General features: G+C 42.1%; 1 protein-coding gene across 2 annotated transcripts in view; it reads right to left on the bottom strand.

Moving 5' to 3' along the window:
- Positions 1 to 18074, bottom strand: part of LOC125446785 (hydroxylysine kinase-like) — a 110453-nt gene that overhangs the window by 44657 nt on the left and 47722 nt on the right. The window contains exons 4-6 of one of the 2 annotated variants that reach the window (XM_048520596.2): positions 15341 to 15483; positions 10684 to 10867; positions 1727 to 7353 (exon numbers count right to left, since the gene is read on the bottom strand). In XM_048520596.2, coding sequence (XP_048376553.1) covers positions 6860 to 7353; positions 10684 to 10867; positions 15341 to 15483 — 821 coding nt within the window. In that variant the 3' untranslated portion in view covers positions 1727 to 6859. Of the gene's footprint in view, positions 1 to 1726; positions 7354 to 10683; positions 10868 to 15340; positions 15484 to 18074 lie in introns of those variants that run through there. The other variant, XM_059640212.1, reaches the window with a different exon arrangement.

Here is an 18074-nt window from a genome sequence, read left to right as displayed (position 1 = left end):
GCCCGGGAACAGAGTAATGTGTTAAAGTGGCAGGCAACTGGAATCCCAAGGTCTTTTTTGCGACAGAACGTAGGTGTTCTGAGAAGCAGTCCCTCAACCTATGCTTTATTTCCCCAATGTAGAGGAGACCACATTGTGAGCAGCAAATGCAGTAGACTAGATTGTGGGAAGTGCAGGTAAAGTCCTGCTTCACCTGTAAGGTATGTTTGGGCCGGTGGATACTGAGGAGGGAAGAAGTAAATGGGCAGATATCACACCTTCTGCAGCTGCAGGGGAAGGTGCCATAGGGCTGTGGGAGGGTGTTGTGAGTGAAGGAGGAGTGGACCAGGGTGTCCTGGAGGGAACAATCCTTGCAGGAGGCTGACAAGGGAGGGGAGAGTGGTGGTGGTGGAATCTCACTGGAGGTGGCAGAAATGGTGGCTAATGATCCTTTGGATGTGGCTGCTGTTGGGATCGTAACTGAGCACCAAGGGGACCCAATCACTGTTTTGGGAAGGGAGATGCATCAGAATCTAGTGACAGTCCTGTCAACTACAGTGCTAGGTTGAGGAAGAAAGCGAACATTTTGAATACCCCTTGTCAAAGTTGGCATCATCAGAACAGATGCAATGGAGATAGAGGAACTGGGAGAATGGAATAGAGTCATTACAGGAAGCAGGGTGTGAGGATGTATGGTCAGGATAACTGTGGGAGTCAGTGGGTTTAGAGTAGATATTGGTGGAAATAGAAACAGAGATGTCAATAAAGGGAAGGGAGGTCCAGTGATAGATCCGGTGATGGTGAGAGCAGGGTGAAAACTGGAAGTGAAATTGATAAACATTTCCAATTCTGGGTGAGAAAGGGAAGCAGCACCAATGATGGCATTGATGTACTGGAGAAAGAGTTGTGTGGGGGTGCCAGCATAGTACTGGAACAGGAGCATTCCACGTACCGAATACAGAGACAGGCATATCTGGGGCCCATGCATGTACCCATGGCCAACCTCTGACCTGAAGGAAGTGAGAGGAGTTAAAAGGGAAGTTGTTCAGTGTGAGGACAAGCACAGCCAAGCAGAGGAGGAGAGTGGTGAATGGGACGGCTCAGATCTTCTTTACAAAAAGAAGCAGAGAGCCATGAGACCATCCTGATGGGGGATGGATGCATAAAGGGATTGCACATCCACAGTAAAGACAAGGTGGTAGGAGCCTGCAAACAGGAAATTCTGAAAACTGACATAAAGCATCAGTGGAGATGTGAATGTGAGTTGAAAGGGACCGGACAAAGGGAGAAAAATTGAGCTGAGGTAGGAAGAGGTGCGTTTGTGGGGCAGGAGCAGGCAGAAACAATGGGCCTGCCTGGGCAGTCCTGTTGTGAATTTTGGGAAGGAAGGAGAAGCAAACTGTGGGAGATTGGGAGACTATTAGCTTGGAGGCAGTGAGCAGGGAAGATCACGAGATGAAATGAGGTTAGTGATGATAGTGGACACAATGGCCTGATGTTCCATGGTCCACAGGAAGATAGAAGGAGTTATGTGAAGCTGAGAAAAGCGTCAATCTCATTCTCACATTAAACACAGTCACCTTCCAGAGGAAACTATTCTTTAAACCTCACCAGATCCACAGCCCTTTGAGATATCTGCGCTCATCCCATTCTGGCATCTTCCATGGCAATCGCTGCAGTCATTGGGCCTTTGATTGAACTTTTCCAGGCCTAATCTCTGGAATGCCTTACTGAAAGCTCTCCAGCTCTATATCTCACTTTTCTCCTTTAAGGTACTCCTCAGTACTCACCTCTTTGGTCAAAGTTTGGCCATTTAAAAAAAAAAGCCATCTGAGAGTTGTACTGAACAAGTCAAATTCCAGAAAGAAACCTGACGACAGATTTTTTTAAATTAGTTGATGTGTTTATCAATCACTGAAACAGTCATACAAGGCTGCATAGTATTTAACAAAAGAGGTTAGTTGCACAAAAAATGGAAAAGTAATTAAGTCAGCCATCTAGCCATGGAATACAGTTAGAAACATCTTAAAACAGTAATTTAAATCCAGAGAAATAACATTTTCATACCAAACATTAAGTTGAGCTAACTGATTCTCCCCAGTTTCTGAGTTGTGAACAGAGGAGTGTTCCTATATGAATACTGTCAAAACTAAGAGCTTATACTTTCTCAGCTTCTAGTAGCCTGCAGATTTCTAATCAAACACTCCTATATAGCTATCGCATAAACATTTCTCCTGAGGTGACCTATTCCCTTGACTGTTGTGAAAAACTCACAATCACTTGCTTTCTAACACCTACTGATTAGGTCGATGTTCTGAAAGGAATATTTTGACCTAGGTTTATTATCTAAAAACATTATAGATCATTCACCTTTCAACAAAAACTCACTGAATATCATCTTATGTATTTTAATACCTAATTTTGCTTTGTAATATTCCTATGAAAGGCCTTGTGAAATTAAAAGAAATTAAAGGTCCTGTATGAATACAAATTGTTTTCCATGATTAAACTTGGCTGTTCCTCCTTTTCCCACCAAAACTGCCGTGTGATCTGAGTTTCCTTTCCTGTCCTTGAAAAAGCCACTCATCTTATTTGTCTGGACTTGAGGAGTAACTGAGTATTAATCACCTTTTATCAAGTTTGTGCATTGATTCCTTCTGGCTGCTCATTGCCAGGTGATTTGATTGACCCTCCCACATGCTATGACATGAGAAGAGTTTTGGTCATGTAAATGCTTCAAGTTATTGGAGGAGAAATCCTGAGACATTAATTAACAATCCAGTGGCACGAGTTCAAATCCCACCATGGTAAACTTTGAATTTAAATTCATATCTAAACGTCTGTACTGGAACATAGTAGACTAAAGACTGAGTGCAGGTAAATGGGATTAGTATAGTTTGGTGCTTGTTGGTCAGCTTAGACATGATGGGCTACAGGGCCTGTTTCTATGCTGAATGACTCTGACCACATCTAGAAAGAAAATTCATCCGTTAGCAGATTGAAAGGAAAGATGTTAGAGAGTTGATGTGCATTCAGTTAATTCACTGGTTTTGCAAAAATTGAGAGTTGGAGTAGGCCATTTGGCCCTTTAGCCTGGTCCGCACTCAATAACCTTATCACCAATTGCAACTGCATCTTCTCACAATCTGTGATTCTTCTACTGTCCAAAAGACTATCAATCCCAATCTTGAATAAACTCCATGGCTTGACACCTCAACCTTTTCAGGGAAGAGAATTCCAAGCATTGACATTTTTGAGTGATGACATTTCTCACCTCAAATCTAAATATTCGATTCCTTAGTCTGAGACCCTGTGATGAAAATTTTGGGATTGTATTTGGGAGTGGTGGGCATGGGTACTAGTATTAGTTAGAGAGTATTAGTTAGCAATCAACCTTATCTCAACAGCAAACACTGAAAAGGAATTGAAAGGAACAGGAAGAACCCTTGTGTTACTACCTGGTGCAACTGAACTATGTTCCCCTTTTTTCTCTTTTCTGTTCTTAATATCCATGTCTTGTCTGTCCAATTGTTTTATGAGGGCAGAGTTTAAGAAGGCTAGGATTGATGGATGTTCGGATCGTGGAAGAATCACAGAACGTGGGAAGGTGCACTTGCAATTGGTGATCAGCTTGTTGGGTTTGGAACAGGCTTAAGGGCCCAATGGCATACTCCAACTCTTGGTTTTTGCAAAACTAGTGAATTAACTGGATTCACATCAACCATCCTCTAACATCTTCCCCGTCAACCCATAAATGGATGAATTCCTGATAATTGTGATTAATAAACGTATTATCGCAATATCTATAAATGAGGCTTATGGTTTTTTTTGTCAGGTAAAGTCAAAAAAAACCAAAGAAACAAGCAGAAGTTATTGAATTATTGTCCAGATATTGCATGATGTTATATAATAATCATTTCACAAATTGTTTTATCATGGTATAATTTTTCTGCTGGAGGGCTAGACTTGTTAACACAATGCACACAATCACTGAGTAACCAGCAAATGCCTGGCCCTTCATTCAAATCCCGACATCTGCTATTACAACTACTGGTTGTGAAGAGGGATTGACAGTGTTTAGTTATGTAGGAACAGGACGCTGTTAAGCCCTATGAGCCTGTAATGTTCAGATCATTGGCAGGCCCCTGCCTCACTCATCTGGCTTCACTCTGTATTTCTTAATTCCCTTACCCAGACACCCATGCCAACCTTGGGACCTGCAACTGACCCTCAGTGCTGCAGCCTTTAGTGAAGCAAGTGCCTGATTTACAACTGTCCTTTGTGTGAAGAAATACTTCCTTATTTCAACTTTAAATAGCCATACTCTGCTTTTAAAGTTATGTCCCTGTTGTCAATTTCATCACATCACCTGTTCAATGCCATTCGAGCAATTTAAAGTCATACAGCTATACAGTATTAGAAATGGAAACAGGCCCTTCAGCTCTGACTGGTCCATGCAGACCGTGGTGCCCTGTCAGCTTGTTCTAATTGCCTGGATTTGGTCCAGATCGTTGTAAACCCTTCCCATCCATGTACCTATCGAAATGTTTTTTTAAATGTTGTTACTGTACCTGCCTCAACCACTTTTTCTGGCAGCCCATTCCATATACACACCACTCTCTGCATGAAGATGTTGCCCCTCAGATCCTTCTTAAACCTACCCCCTCTCACCTTAAACCTATGCCTTCTGTCTGTGTCAGATTGCCCCGTGTCCGTGACAGACTAACCCTGTCAGACTGTCCTGTGTCCATGTTAGATTGTATTAGTCAGAATGTGCTGTTTTTTGTTATCCTAGGGTTGGACCTATCAAAATAGGTAAGTCAGTAAGGTCACCCCTTATGATTTTATACATCTCAGTAAGGTCACCCTCATTCTCCTACGTTACAAAGAATAAAGTCTTATCCTGGCAAACCTCTCCCTATGACTCAGGCCTACTAGTCCTGGCAACATCCTCGTAAATCTTCTTTGCACGCTTCCCAATTTAACTATGTTTTTCCTATAACAGGGTGACCAGAACTGTATACAATGCTCCAAGTGCGGCCTCACTAGCAACTTGTACAACTGTGACATAATGTCCCAACTATACAAAATTTCTCGATAAATGAAGGCCAGCATGCTAGATGTCTTCTTCACCACCCTGTCTACTTGTGACATCGCTTTCAATAAACTATACTCCTGAATCCCTCTGTTCCACAACACTCTTCACGGCCTTACCATTTACTGTATAAGTCTGTTTGACTTTCCAAAGTGCAACACCTCATACTTATCTGCATTGAATTTCATTTGCAAATCCTTAACCCACTTACCCATCTGATCAAGATCCCTCTGTAATTTTTGATAACCTTCTTCGCTATCAACCCCCTAATTTTGTATCATCTGCAAACTTACTGATCATGCCTTATATGTTCATATTCGGATCATTTATGTAAATAACATATAATAAACATCCCAGCACTGACCCCTGTGGCACACCACTAGTCACAGGCCTCCAGTCCATGAAACAACGTTCAACCATCATCCTCTGCTTCCTACCATCGAGACAATTTCGAATCCATTTAACTAGCTCCCCCTGGATCCCATGCGACATAACGTTCTTGACTAGCCTGCTGTGTGGGACCTTGTCAAAGGTCTGACTAAAGTCCATATAGACCACATCCACTGCCCTACTCTCATCCATCTTCTTGGTTACCTGTTCAAAAAATTCTAAAAGATTTGTCAGGCAACACTTCCCACACATAAATCCATGTTGACCCTCCTGCCCTGGGATCATTCTGGTGACTGCATTCCACCCTGATTTCTCCTGCTAGATGTGGAGGCTCCAGATCTCAACTCAGTGTCTCCAGGTGGGGTCTGAGTCAGGTCAGACTTGACCCACTCACTAGACATTGGCCAAGAATCTTCAGATCAACCTAATTTAAACACTAGGGGCCTCATGAGTCATGTTTCAGCCTGGACAGGATCTGGGGTGCAGACAGCCTGGGGTTGTGGTACCCTGCACTGGCCAAATAAGGATTGGCGGGGCACAGGAAGTGGCAACCCTAATGGAAAACCAACCTAAAGCCAATTAAATTGACAGGAATTTGAGATAGGGACTTTGCTCAGTTTCTGTATTAGAGGGACCTTATTCCAGTCAACAGCTACATTTTGATCGGTCCATCCCTAAGATAACAAAAAAAACAGTACATTCTGACTGATACAATCTGACACAGACACAGGACAGTCTGACAGGGTTAGAATGACACGGACAGGGGACAATCTGACGGACAGTTGGACACAGATATACATGACAGTTTGACAGGGACGCAGGGCAGTCTGACACAGACAGGGGATGGTCTGACAGGGACAGTCAGACACAGATATACATGACAGTTTGACAGGGAAATGGGACAGTCTGACAGGGACATGACAGGGACCACTGAACTGTCTGACGTGGAAATGAAACAGTTTGAAGTGGACACAGAACAGTCTGACACAAACACTGGATAGCCTGACAGGCTCAGTCTGATGCTGACATAGCACAGTTGGACGTGGACAATCTGAGTTGCTCACACAAAGAATGACAATGATCAAACATAAGGGGAGATTCATAGTCCCAGCCTCCTTCAGTGTCACTTGGAGGCCGGACTCACCCCAAAACTAAACAGACCAGCAGAGTTTTGCATAGACCAGGTGGTCCAGGGTCTGTCGAGAGACAGAAGTGAACCAAATGTCCTTTTTCTTGTCCCAGCATTCTTCCTGTTTAGCTCCCGACTTTAAAGAGTGAGGTGAGGAAGAGGAATGAGAAGGGAATGTTACTCTACTGCACTCCCTGAAGGAGGACCAGAGGCGATACAGTAATCACTCTGGGATCTTTCTCATCTCCTCATCACTGACCTAACCCTTATCCACTCTCGATCTGGTAGGATCTGGCTGTGTCAAACCAGATCCTCTCGACTGCCTCTTTGCCCTGGTGCCACAGTTGGTGCAGGCACTTCCAACCTTGCCTCAATGACACCATGATGTATTTCTCATTCTCGGGATGCAAACGCACACTGTAGCTGGCAATAAGCAGTGACTGGGAAAACCTACAGAGTACCAGCAGGAACAGAGAATCACGCTCATCCTCTGTCAGTGGGATGACACTCTCAAAACCTGCTATGACGTGTCCCCCAACCCTGAGGGGCTCGACTCTCCCAATCATCAGATACGTAATGCTGATGGCCAGCTCATACACAAAGCAGCCATAGCTCATGTCACCAAAGTCCAGGATTGCAGAGATGTGGAACTCTGGTTGTGGGTGTGTTGTGCTGGACCTCTCTGTCATACCTTCCAATGCCAAGGGATCCACTGGTGCTAGCAGAATGTTATGCTCGTTGCAGTCTCCATGAATAATACCTGAGAAAAACCATTTTAAAAACACTACAATCATTCAATAGCCTGACAACAATCAATCCTGATTAGCTAAAATCACGAGGCAGATAGTATCAATTCATTCCAGAAAGATTTTGTGCATTCTGAGACAGAAGTAACATAGAAACGTAGAAGAAAAGAGCAGGAGCAGGCCTGGTGGCACAGTGACTCAGTGGTTAGCACTGCTGCCTCACAGCACCAGCACTGCAGCACCACCGTGACTGTCCGTGTGGAGTTTGTACATTCTCCCTGTGTCTGCGTGGGTTTCCTCCGGGTGCTCCGGTTTCCTCCCACAGTCCAAAGATGCACAGGTTAGGTGGGTTGGCCATGCTAGATTGCCCGTAGTGTTCAGGGGTGTGTAGATTAGATGGGTTATAGGGGTATATATCTGGGTGAGATGCTGTGCGGGTTGTGTGGACTTGTTGGGCCGAAGGGCCTGTTTCCACACTATAGGGAATTCTATTCTCATGTGGCCTTGGAGACTGCTCCATCATTTTTCGTGATCATGGCTGATCGTCCAACTAAATAGCCTAATCCTGCTTACTATGATCCTATTCACCCCAAGTGTGATATCTAGTTGCCTCTTGGATACAGTGAGTGTTCTGGCATCAGCTACCTCCTGTAGTAATGAATTCCACAGGCTCACTGCTCTTTGGGTGAAGAAATGTCTCCTCATCTCTATTCAAAATCATCTACCTCGAATCCTCGTACTGTGATCCCTGCTTCTGGACACACCCACTATCAGGAACATCGTCCCTGCATATTCTCTGTCCAGTCCTGTCAGAATTTTCTATGTCTCTATGAGATGCCCCCTCATTCATCTAAACTCTGGCGAAAACAATCCAAACCTAATCAATCTTTCCTCATAGGTCAGACCGCCAACTCCGGAATCAGCCTGGTAAACCTTTGCTGCGCTCCCTCAACAGCAAGAGCATCCTTCCTCAGAAAAGGAGACCAAAACTGTACACAATATTCTAGGTGTAGCCTGGAGGTGTTAAGTGGAACATGATTGAGATGAGCAGGTGACTTTGCACGTCTAGATCAGAGATTTTCTTCAACTCTTTATTTGTTGTTAATGATTTGTCAGAGACTGACAACCGAGACTAACTGCATTGAAAACTCTCATCATCAAATCAAGTGATGGCTGGGACTGTCGAAGGAAATACTGATGTTGTGGTAATGACATTGGACTGATAATCCAACGGCTCAGTCTAATTCCCTGGGGACATGGATTCAAATTCCACCACCGCAGCTGGTGGAATTTAAATTCAATGAATGAATTTGAAATCTAAAGCTGTCTTAGTAATAGTAACCTTGAAATTACCATCTTTCATTATCAAAACCTATCTGGCTCATTACTATTACCCAGTCTGATGTACATGTGACTCCAGACCCATAGCAATATATTTGACTCTTAAGTGCTCTTTGAAATTCTCTATCAAGCCACCCAGTTCAAGGGCAATTGGGGAGGGGCCACTATGGTTTCAACTGTGGTACCCAGGTCCCATGAAAAAACAATGTGATAGAGAATGATCTGGATGGAAACATTAACCAGAAATATTAACTGAATTGTGAATAGACAGAGAATTAGTTAAAAAAAAATTCTTTGCTGTTAGGAAACTAGATTTATTAGGCCATTCAGTCCCTCAAACCTGTCCTTCAGTCAATAACAACATGGCCAATCAGATTATGGCTTCAACTCCAATTTCCTGCATGTAGACAAATAGCATGACCCTTGACCCTTCTCAAAGGCAGTTAGGGTATGCAAAAAAAAATTCTTTCCCACACAACATCTTGCGAGAGAATAAAAATAAACTCCCTTGCCTATCAAAACTTTTGACAAATTCCACCTTGAATAAATTGAACTATCTGCCTCCACCTCTCTCTGGGAAAGAGAATTTCACTGAGTTGCGATTCTGTGATAGAATAAAATTTTCCTCATCTTCACCTTAAAAGGAAAATGTCTAATTTTTAAACAGTATTTTTCTTTTTCTGGACCCCTAGTATTCTCCTGGTATCCAACATACAACATCCTGAGAGGATTTGATATGTTTTAATAAAGTTAGGGGTGTACACAACACACTGGGGACGTGATGATGCTGCGACTTTAAAATGTTATTTTGTCCTTTTTTTTGAGGGAAGTTTGTAAGGCAGAGGAATTGAGCAGGCTACCAGACCCACTAGAGTTAACAGCTTGGGAAGGTTTGGGATTTTTTTTAAAACAGCCTGAATGGGTGTGGTCAGTTCTTTCAGATCAGGATTTCTAGGTTTTTAGATTTAGCTTTTAGTAGACGCTGTTGGGATCTCAACAGAGTTGGAAGCTTCAGTAAGCATCTCCTGGCTACTATTCTTTCTGAATTTTCTCAACATTTTATTTCTCCTGGATTGGAGAGCTTCAAGTCAGAATCTATAGCTAAAATTGCCTTTTTGCCAAGGGGGTAAGTTAATGAGGTGTTACTATATTGGAACAGTTAATTAGTAATAGATACTGTATCCATTATTCACTTAAGTTTACCAATAGAATTGTTATTCTAAACTCCTCTTTCTTTGGTTCTATTTTAATTACTGTATTTAAATAAATTGGATTTCACTTAACATCAAATACTTTGACCAGTCACATTGCATCTGGAACAGGCACTTCTCATTTGCCTTTAAAAATAAGAAAAGTTAGGGTCTATGCTACCTTTTTAATATATTTTGAGGACTCTGGTCCGCTCCATAACAAGAACATTTGCCATAAAATACAGTCAAAGAAGCTAAGACAGTATTCGGTATGACGTAAATGAGGTTCTAAAAGGAGCATCATTGCCAAATGATCTGTGTGAAAGGCAAACATTTAAGATCCTCAGCAAAGGAGTGATAGAAGATATGAGGAGAGGTTTTGGCACATGAGGTTGGTGAAGTATAGACTGTTGAAGGAGCAATAGTAGGGGAAATAGTTCCCACAAAGAGGCCCATTCTAACAGTGTAATAAATCTTTAAGTTCAACACAATAGAGAATGGCAGGGCACTTTTAACAGTGAAGAGTTTAGGGATCAAGAGAAGCTTTGAGGAGGAGGGATAAACTGATCCAGATTTCTAGCATCCCGGACACCACCCCTTCCCACCCTAATCCCAGTGAGAATAAACCTGTGTCTCCATGAAATCTTTCAGTCAGGAGCTGAATGCAGGGAGTGAATAGGATGTTGGATGAATCCAGGTGTCTGAAACATTCAGATGAGCTGAATGGCCTGGCACTGCACTGTAACATTCAATGGACCTGTGACCAATCTGCTCTGGGAATGCACCAAGTTTTGCAATGAGGTTTAAACTTACTTCTGCGAAATTTGCTGAGGTTGGGGAGTACCTTTTCTTTGAACTGCTCAAGAACTTGTTTGACAATTGAGCGTGTTTCACCTTCCTTCATTTCAGGCAGGTACTTTTCCAGGAGATGAAAATTTGAAAGGTTCCATCTGAATCCTTCTCGATGCAGACTCTTTGTGGATGGGTGCCGGAACTCCTAAAAGTGGAAGAAATCCATTACTGATTCACAATGGTGTGATTCAGTGTGAATAAGAAAGAAGGAAAGGCGGATTGTACAATCCTTCTCGTCTGGTTATATCATTCCCTTTCAGACAATCTGTTGTCAGCTGTCAGCCTCACAGGTCTCAAACAAAACTGGAAAACCTTCTGATTTTCCATATTAACCTAACCAGCTTTTATTATGTTGTGAAGGATTAATTCTGTTAAGTAAATCAAAAATTTTCATGGATGTCAAGTTCCACAGTCAAAACTTTAGTAAATACATTTGTTAAACACACCGTTAGAAGTGAATACATAAAACACAAACTTTGGGTTTAATCAAAGGACAAACATTATTTAGTCTTTCATGGATATAGCTGATAAGGCCAGAATTTGTTGCCCATCTCTAATTGTCTGTGCACAGGGGGCCTCATTTCAGAGGGCAGTTTAAAATCAATCCCATTGCTGTGGGTATGGAGTCACTTTCAAGCCAGACTGGTGAGATTTCCTACCCTAAAGGACATGAGTGAACTAGGTGGGTTTTACAACAATCAATGATAGTTTCATGGCCATCATTACTGATACAAGCTTTATAAGTCAAATTGTTTATAAATCAACTGAACCAACTATGGCCTGCCTGTTAAAATTACCTGAGACTATTCCCTGGAATTTAGAAGGTGAATTGACTGAGATTTTCAGGACATTGAGAAGGATGAATAGGCTGGATGGAGAGAAGCAATTTCTGCTGGTAAGGGAATCTGAGACAGGGATAGACGGCAGTGTCTAAAAAATTGGCGCCAGAATAGCAGTGAAATTAGGATACACAAGATTCAAAGACTAATGGATGTTTGGAAAGCTTTTTGCTGCTGGCAATTACTGCTTAATTAATTGTTCATTTTAAAATGGGCATTGCTAGGTTCAAGTTCCTTGAAAGGGCTTTAATGATCTTCCCCATTACAAGTTTTGAATTCAGTTTCTCGAACTCAATGAATCTGAGCAACTGAAACCACGCTAATTTATAAAACAAAGAACTGCAGATACGAGAAAGCCAAAAACACAGAAATTGCTGGAGAAATTCAACAGCTCTGGCATCATCTGTGAAGAAATAGCAGAGTTAACATTTCAGGTCCAGTGACCCTTCTTAGACATGGAATCCCTACAGTGTAGAAACCAGCCTGTTGAGTCTGCACTAACGTCCAAAAAGCAATCCACACCCCTACTCTCTCCCTGTAACCCTTCACTTCCCATGGCTAATTCTCCTAGCCTCCACATCCCTGAACACTACAGGCAATTTATCATGACCAATTCACCTAACCTGCACAGCTGTGGACTGTGGGAGGAAACCCATGCAGACTCAGGGAGTATCTGCAAACTCCACACTGACAGTCACCCAATTGGATGGAATTGAAGATAATAAAATGTGAGGCTGAATGAACACAGCAGGCCCAGCAGCATCTCAGGAGCACAAAAGCTTTTGTTCATCCAGCTTTTGCTGTGTTCATCCAGCCTCACATTTTATTATCTTGGATTCTCCAGCATCTGCAGTTCCCATTATCATGGATGGAACTGAACGCAGGTCCCTGGTGGTGTGCAGCAGCAGTGCTAACCAGTGAGTCACTGTGCTGTCCTCTATGCTGCACATTCAGAACCTGCTGCCAGACCTACTGGGTTTCTCCAGCAATTTCTGTTTTTGTTATCAATTTATTATACCTTTCTCTTACCCAGTTCTGCATGATAATTAAAACAATTCTGCAGGACACACTATAGTTCCATGGTTGAACATTTTAAATCAGCTTCTATCTTATGTCTTAGTTTTATGAATGTGAGAATAGGAGAAGGCCATTCAACCTGCCCCACCATTCTAGATCAGGGTTGATTGAAAACTTAAGTTTTCCTTTTTTTTAACCATTTTCCCCCACTATTCCATACCTTGATACAGTAGTATCCAGAAAGCTATCAATTTCTGCTTTAAACATGTTCACTGACTGAGCTTTCACAGCTCCTGGGGTAGAAAATTCCAAAGATTCACTTCCGAGTGAAAAACTCCCCTGCTCATCACATTTCAAGTGGCTGCGCCTTATTCTGAGATTATCTTTGTGGTTCTGTACCTGTAGCCTTGTGAAACTTCCTTTGTCTACATTGTCTGGCTGTTTGAGAATTTTGTAAGTTTCTGAGATCACCTGTCATTCTTCTAAACTCTAGAGAATTTACACCCAGTCTCCTTAACCTCTCCTCAGAAAACAGTCCACGCATCCCAGGAGTAAGTCTGTGTGATCTTTTGCTGTGTACCCTCTGTGACAAATGTATCCTTCCTTAGGAAAGGGGACCAGAGCAGCACTCCAAGTATGTCTGGCCAAAGTGCTAAACAATTGAAGCAAAACAGCTTTACTCCTCTACTCAAATCCTTTTGCAACAAAGGACAACATGCCATTTGTCTTTTTAATTATTTTCTGTACCTGCAGTGTCCTATGTACAAGGGCATCCAGGGTCTCTTTGGACATTCACGCTTCCCAATTTATCACCTTTTAAGAAACAGTGTGCACCTGTGGTCCACCCCCAACATGGATACCTTTGTACATATAGTCCAATTTGCACACACTCAGCCTGTCTCAATCGCTTTGAAATCTCTTTGCAACATCCTCATAACACACATTCCCACTTCATTTTGAATCATCACAAAATTAGAAGGACTATATTTGAACTCCACATTCAAATCATTGATATAGTTTATGAAGAACTGGGGTCCAAGTACAGACTGCACTCTTGTTTCTCTTTCCATTAACCAGATGTATAAAATTAGGAGGGACACAGACAGGGTAGATGGGAAGAAACTGTGTTTTTAAAGAGGGTGATGGGAACCTGGAATCCATTCCCTGAAATTCTCATAACATTGAAGAAGTATTTAAATGTGCACTTGTGTTGCCAAGGCTTACAAGGCTATAGGGCCAAGGTAGGAAAATGGGATGAGAACAGTTTAGTGGGTTTTTGGAATGGAGTGGACATGATGGGCTGAAAGGCCTTTTTCTGAGCTGTAGACCTCTGTGAGACTCAGTGAGATGTTGTAATCTGGAACATGCTGTCTGAAAGAGGGAAGCAGATCAATAATAAATTTCAAAAAAGGAATCGCATAAAACTTCTCTGTACACCATAGGTGGTGACCATTTGGCTCTACGAACAGATGCTGGGTGTGAAACACTGGGTTGTGCTCTGTTTCAGTGGTACTTCAGTTATATAGCCTCTTGTCTTTGCTGTTCCATTTTTATGATGACAAGCATCAGTTCCCAAACCTCCTGAACAAGTGGTCAGTGGGCATAAGGCTCCAAAGATGCATTCAGACTCACGGCACACTTTCATTCAGTGTAGTGCCATCCCCAGGACTGCCAAGCTCCAGAAATCAAATTTGGAAAGTCCAGCACTGCAGTTTTACACCCAAACTGCAAATGAAGGTCTTTTTCAGAAGGACAGATTTTCAGTCATGGAGCTGTGAGCCTCACTGGCAAGGCTACCAACTGCTCTCCATTATTAATTGCCCTTTGAGAGCAGTTAAAAATCAACCACATTGTCTGCAGTCATACATAGGCCAGACCAAGTAAGGATAGTAGATTACAGCTCCCCCCCCCCGCAACCCCTGCAAAAAGACATTAGTGAAATAAATGGATTTTTACAACAATCAATGACAATTTCATGATAACCAATACCAACAGTAGCTTTCAATTCTAGACTTTCGTTTCCAAGTTAAATTTAAATTCTAGCAATGGCCATGTTTGGATTTGAACCCATGTCTCCAGGCTTCTGGATCACTAGTCCCATATTATCACCATGACACTAGCATCATTTCTGGTGATTTTGGAATTAGAATTAGAATTAGAATTAGAATTAGATTAGCGTTAGTTTTATTGTCATTATCTACTCAAATGAGTACCATGAAAAGTTTATAAGTTGCCATTAACAGTGCCATCTTAGACACAAAGATTCCTATTGTGTCTTCAGTTACAAGATTAGTTATGTTATAACATTATCACCAACACACAGCATTATCTTAGATGCAGAGTGTCTAGGTACAGTCCTTAGTTACAGAACAGAGAACTGAAGAAAAAAGGTTACGTTACAGCTGTGCAAAGCTATAGATCAGGAAAACAAGATGTTAAAAAGATAAACATCACAGTGTCACTCCAAGGGCTCTTCACTGCAGACCGTCACAGGGTCCTCCATGTGGTCTGACCATTGGCATCCCTGCTCCATGCTACTGGTTGCTGGTGTCCCCATTCCAGGCTGCTGATCCTGCTTCGGAGGCTGGGAGTCAAAGGCGTCCGAGACCAAGAGTTCAAGAAGACAGGAGTTTTTTGTAAAGGAATATGACCAATTAAAGAATCTAATGTAAACTGTTATTGGCTACTGATGCTTATAACTAACAGGAAGGTCTGAGTCTATGTCTATATTTACTGAAATACGGAGCTCACTCATTCAATACCTCGTGAAGAGCTTTGTCCATTTGGGCAAAGGTTCTACCCATTTTGTAGAAAGTCCGATCATCCAAAGTGAGATTGACAAATGGGGTCCCAGGCAGATATGTCAGTAACCTGATCATATGCCGTCGACATTCATTTTCTTGTTCTGAAAAATATTTCCAGCACGAGTTAGCTTTAAATTTAGATGCATAACTTTTGCCATACTGAAATGTTGCAGGGGCAGTGGGAGAAAGTGTGTGGTAATGGTTTCAAACTCACCAATAATTAATGATATCAAGAGCAAATTGGATAGAGGCTTGTTGGAAATGGGGAAATTATGGGCTATTGAAACTGATTGAGTTGCTCTCTCAGAGCTGACAAAGGAATGGAAGGAACTTAAAACAGTCACAACCACTAAAGAGGAAAACTATTGTCATTAAAGTGTGACAAGTCCCCTGGACTGGATGACCTGCATTCTCAGAATTTAAAGGAAGTATCTGCAAAGGTAATTTACGCAATGGTTCTAACCTTCTACAACTTCTTAGTTTTTGGAAAGGACTCCACAGACTGGAAAACTACAAATGTAACACCAATATTCAAGAAAAAAATGATACACAAAGGAAGAAACTAGAGGGTAGTTAATTTAGCATCTATCACTGGGAAAATGTTGGACTCTATTAGTAAAAATGTAAAAACATGGCATTTAGAAATTCATAATATGATCAGGCAGTATTAACATGGTCTTGGATAGTGAAAATCTTGGTATACAAATTCATCCCAGTTCTTGGAGGACATAACAAGCAGGATAGATGAAAGGAAACCAGTGGATGTATTTTATTTAGATAGCTAAATGTATTTGATAAAATTAAAGTTTACTGTTTAAGAGTGGGATTGGAGTGATATATCAGCTCATCTACAGAAATGGCTAATGAACAAGTAAAATAGAGTAAGGATAATGGGGTCATTTAGAGATTGGCAAGCTGTAACCTTGTAGAGCTAGAGGGATTGGGTAGCATGGTGGCTCAGTGGTTAGCACTGCTGCCTCAAAGCACCAGGGACCCAGATTCAATCCCAGCCTCAGGTTGCTGTCTGTGTAGAGTTTACACATTCTCCCTGTGTCTGTGTGGGTTTCCTCTGGGTACTCCTGTTTTCTCCCACAGTTCAACCAGACGCAGGTTAGGTGGATTGGCCGTGGTAAATGTGGGGTTATGGTAATAAGGTAGGGGCTGGATCAGTGTCGAATGTTGGTTTATGTTTCTGGTACCAATTTGTAGACACTCAAAATAGCCTGTTTCACTCCTTCATAGTCTCCCGACACCTCCTCTGACCGCACTGCAAACACCTCACTCACCCTACCTACCAACTTGGTCTGAATTATCATAACCCATGTAGTCTCTGGTCAGTTCGTAGAACATAGAACATTACAGCACAGTACAGGCCCTTCGGCCCTCCATGTTGTGCCGACCTGTCATACCGATCTCAAGCCCATCTAACCTACACTATTCCATGTACGTCCATATGCTTGTCCAATGACGACTTAAATGTACGGCGGATCTACTACCGTTGCAGGCAAAGCGTTCCATTCCCTTACTACTCTCCAAGTAAAGAAACTACCTCTGACATCTGTCCTATATCTTTCACCCCCTCAATTTAAAGCTATGCCCCCTCATGCTCACCGTCACCATCCTAGGAAAAAGGCTCTCCCTATCCACCCTATCGAACCCTCTGATTGTTTTATATGCCTCAATTAAGTCACCTCTCAACCTTCATATAGAAACATATAGACAACAATTCAGAAATATAAGGAAGAAATCAGGTCAGACTTATGTCAGGTTTGAAAGAATTAAATGTAGCAACTTCAATAGATAGGTAAGAGCATTGAAGATAGAAAAAGCATAGGAGAACCTTAGAGATATTATTCCGCCAGATGAGTTCAAAAACTCAAAAAGTAATAAGAATTCATGTTGAGGAACAGAAAGTTAGCAAAGTAAGAAGAGCTGCAGAGATGGCGGATGAACACGCATTAGTGCATAAATCAAAGTTTAACTTCTGAGAGTAATTTCATTCCGTGTGAGCTAGAAGTTGGGAAAAAGAGAGATCCTTCAATGAAAAACAAAAAGTAGATCACACTGGGAGCAGTTTACCACAGGTGAAAAAAGAAACCCAAGAGGGTGAAAGGAAGGTGAAAGGCCTCAGATGTTTTCACTGTAATAGAGGGGAACACACAAGTGACAGTGCTGGTGGATTAAGAGAGGCACTGAGAAAAAAGATGTGGTAAAAGGCGCTAACCCAGTGGGATTAATTGAGGTAGTGAAGGAAACCCCAAGAGAAGTTGAGGAGCTGCAGGAAAGTGCACAGCCTAGTTATGGACTGGATAGTGAGACACGCCCAATCTCTACAAAGACCTCACCTCTGTGGGCAAGGTTTACTCAGGAAAAACAGGGGGAGAAGGTAAAGTAGTTAAAATATCGAGAGATGCCAAAGCTGGTCAGTCTCTAATAGGAAGAGATGAAAGTATTTGCGCTCCTTCTGAAATGTTACCCGACAGAGAGACAATCTGTGAAATAAATAGATTTAATGTTCCCCTGTGTAAGATAAGGCTAGAAAGTCCGATCAAGACTGGGCAAGTGACAGTGGGAGTGACTGAAAGAAAATCTATTCCAGGAAAACAGTTTGTTCTTGGAAACGACCTGCCTGGATCAAAGATGGGAGTAATGCCCCTTGTAATGGAGAAGATGAACAAAATCTAAAATTCAT

Source organism: Stegostoma tigrinum, chromosome 36 (genome assembly GCF_030684315.1).
Source record: "Stegostoma tigrinum isolate sSteTig4 chromosome 36, sSteTig4.hap1, whole genome shotgun sequence".
Taxonomy (NCBI): Eukaryota; Metazoa; Chordata; class Chondrichthyes; order Orectolobiformes; family Stegostomatidae; genus Stegostoma; species Stegostoma tigrinum.
Note: the sequence above shows the minus strand (reverse complement) of the source record. Positions and strands in the feature narration are given on the sequence as shown.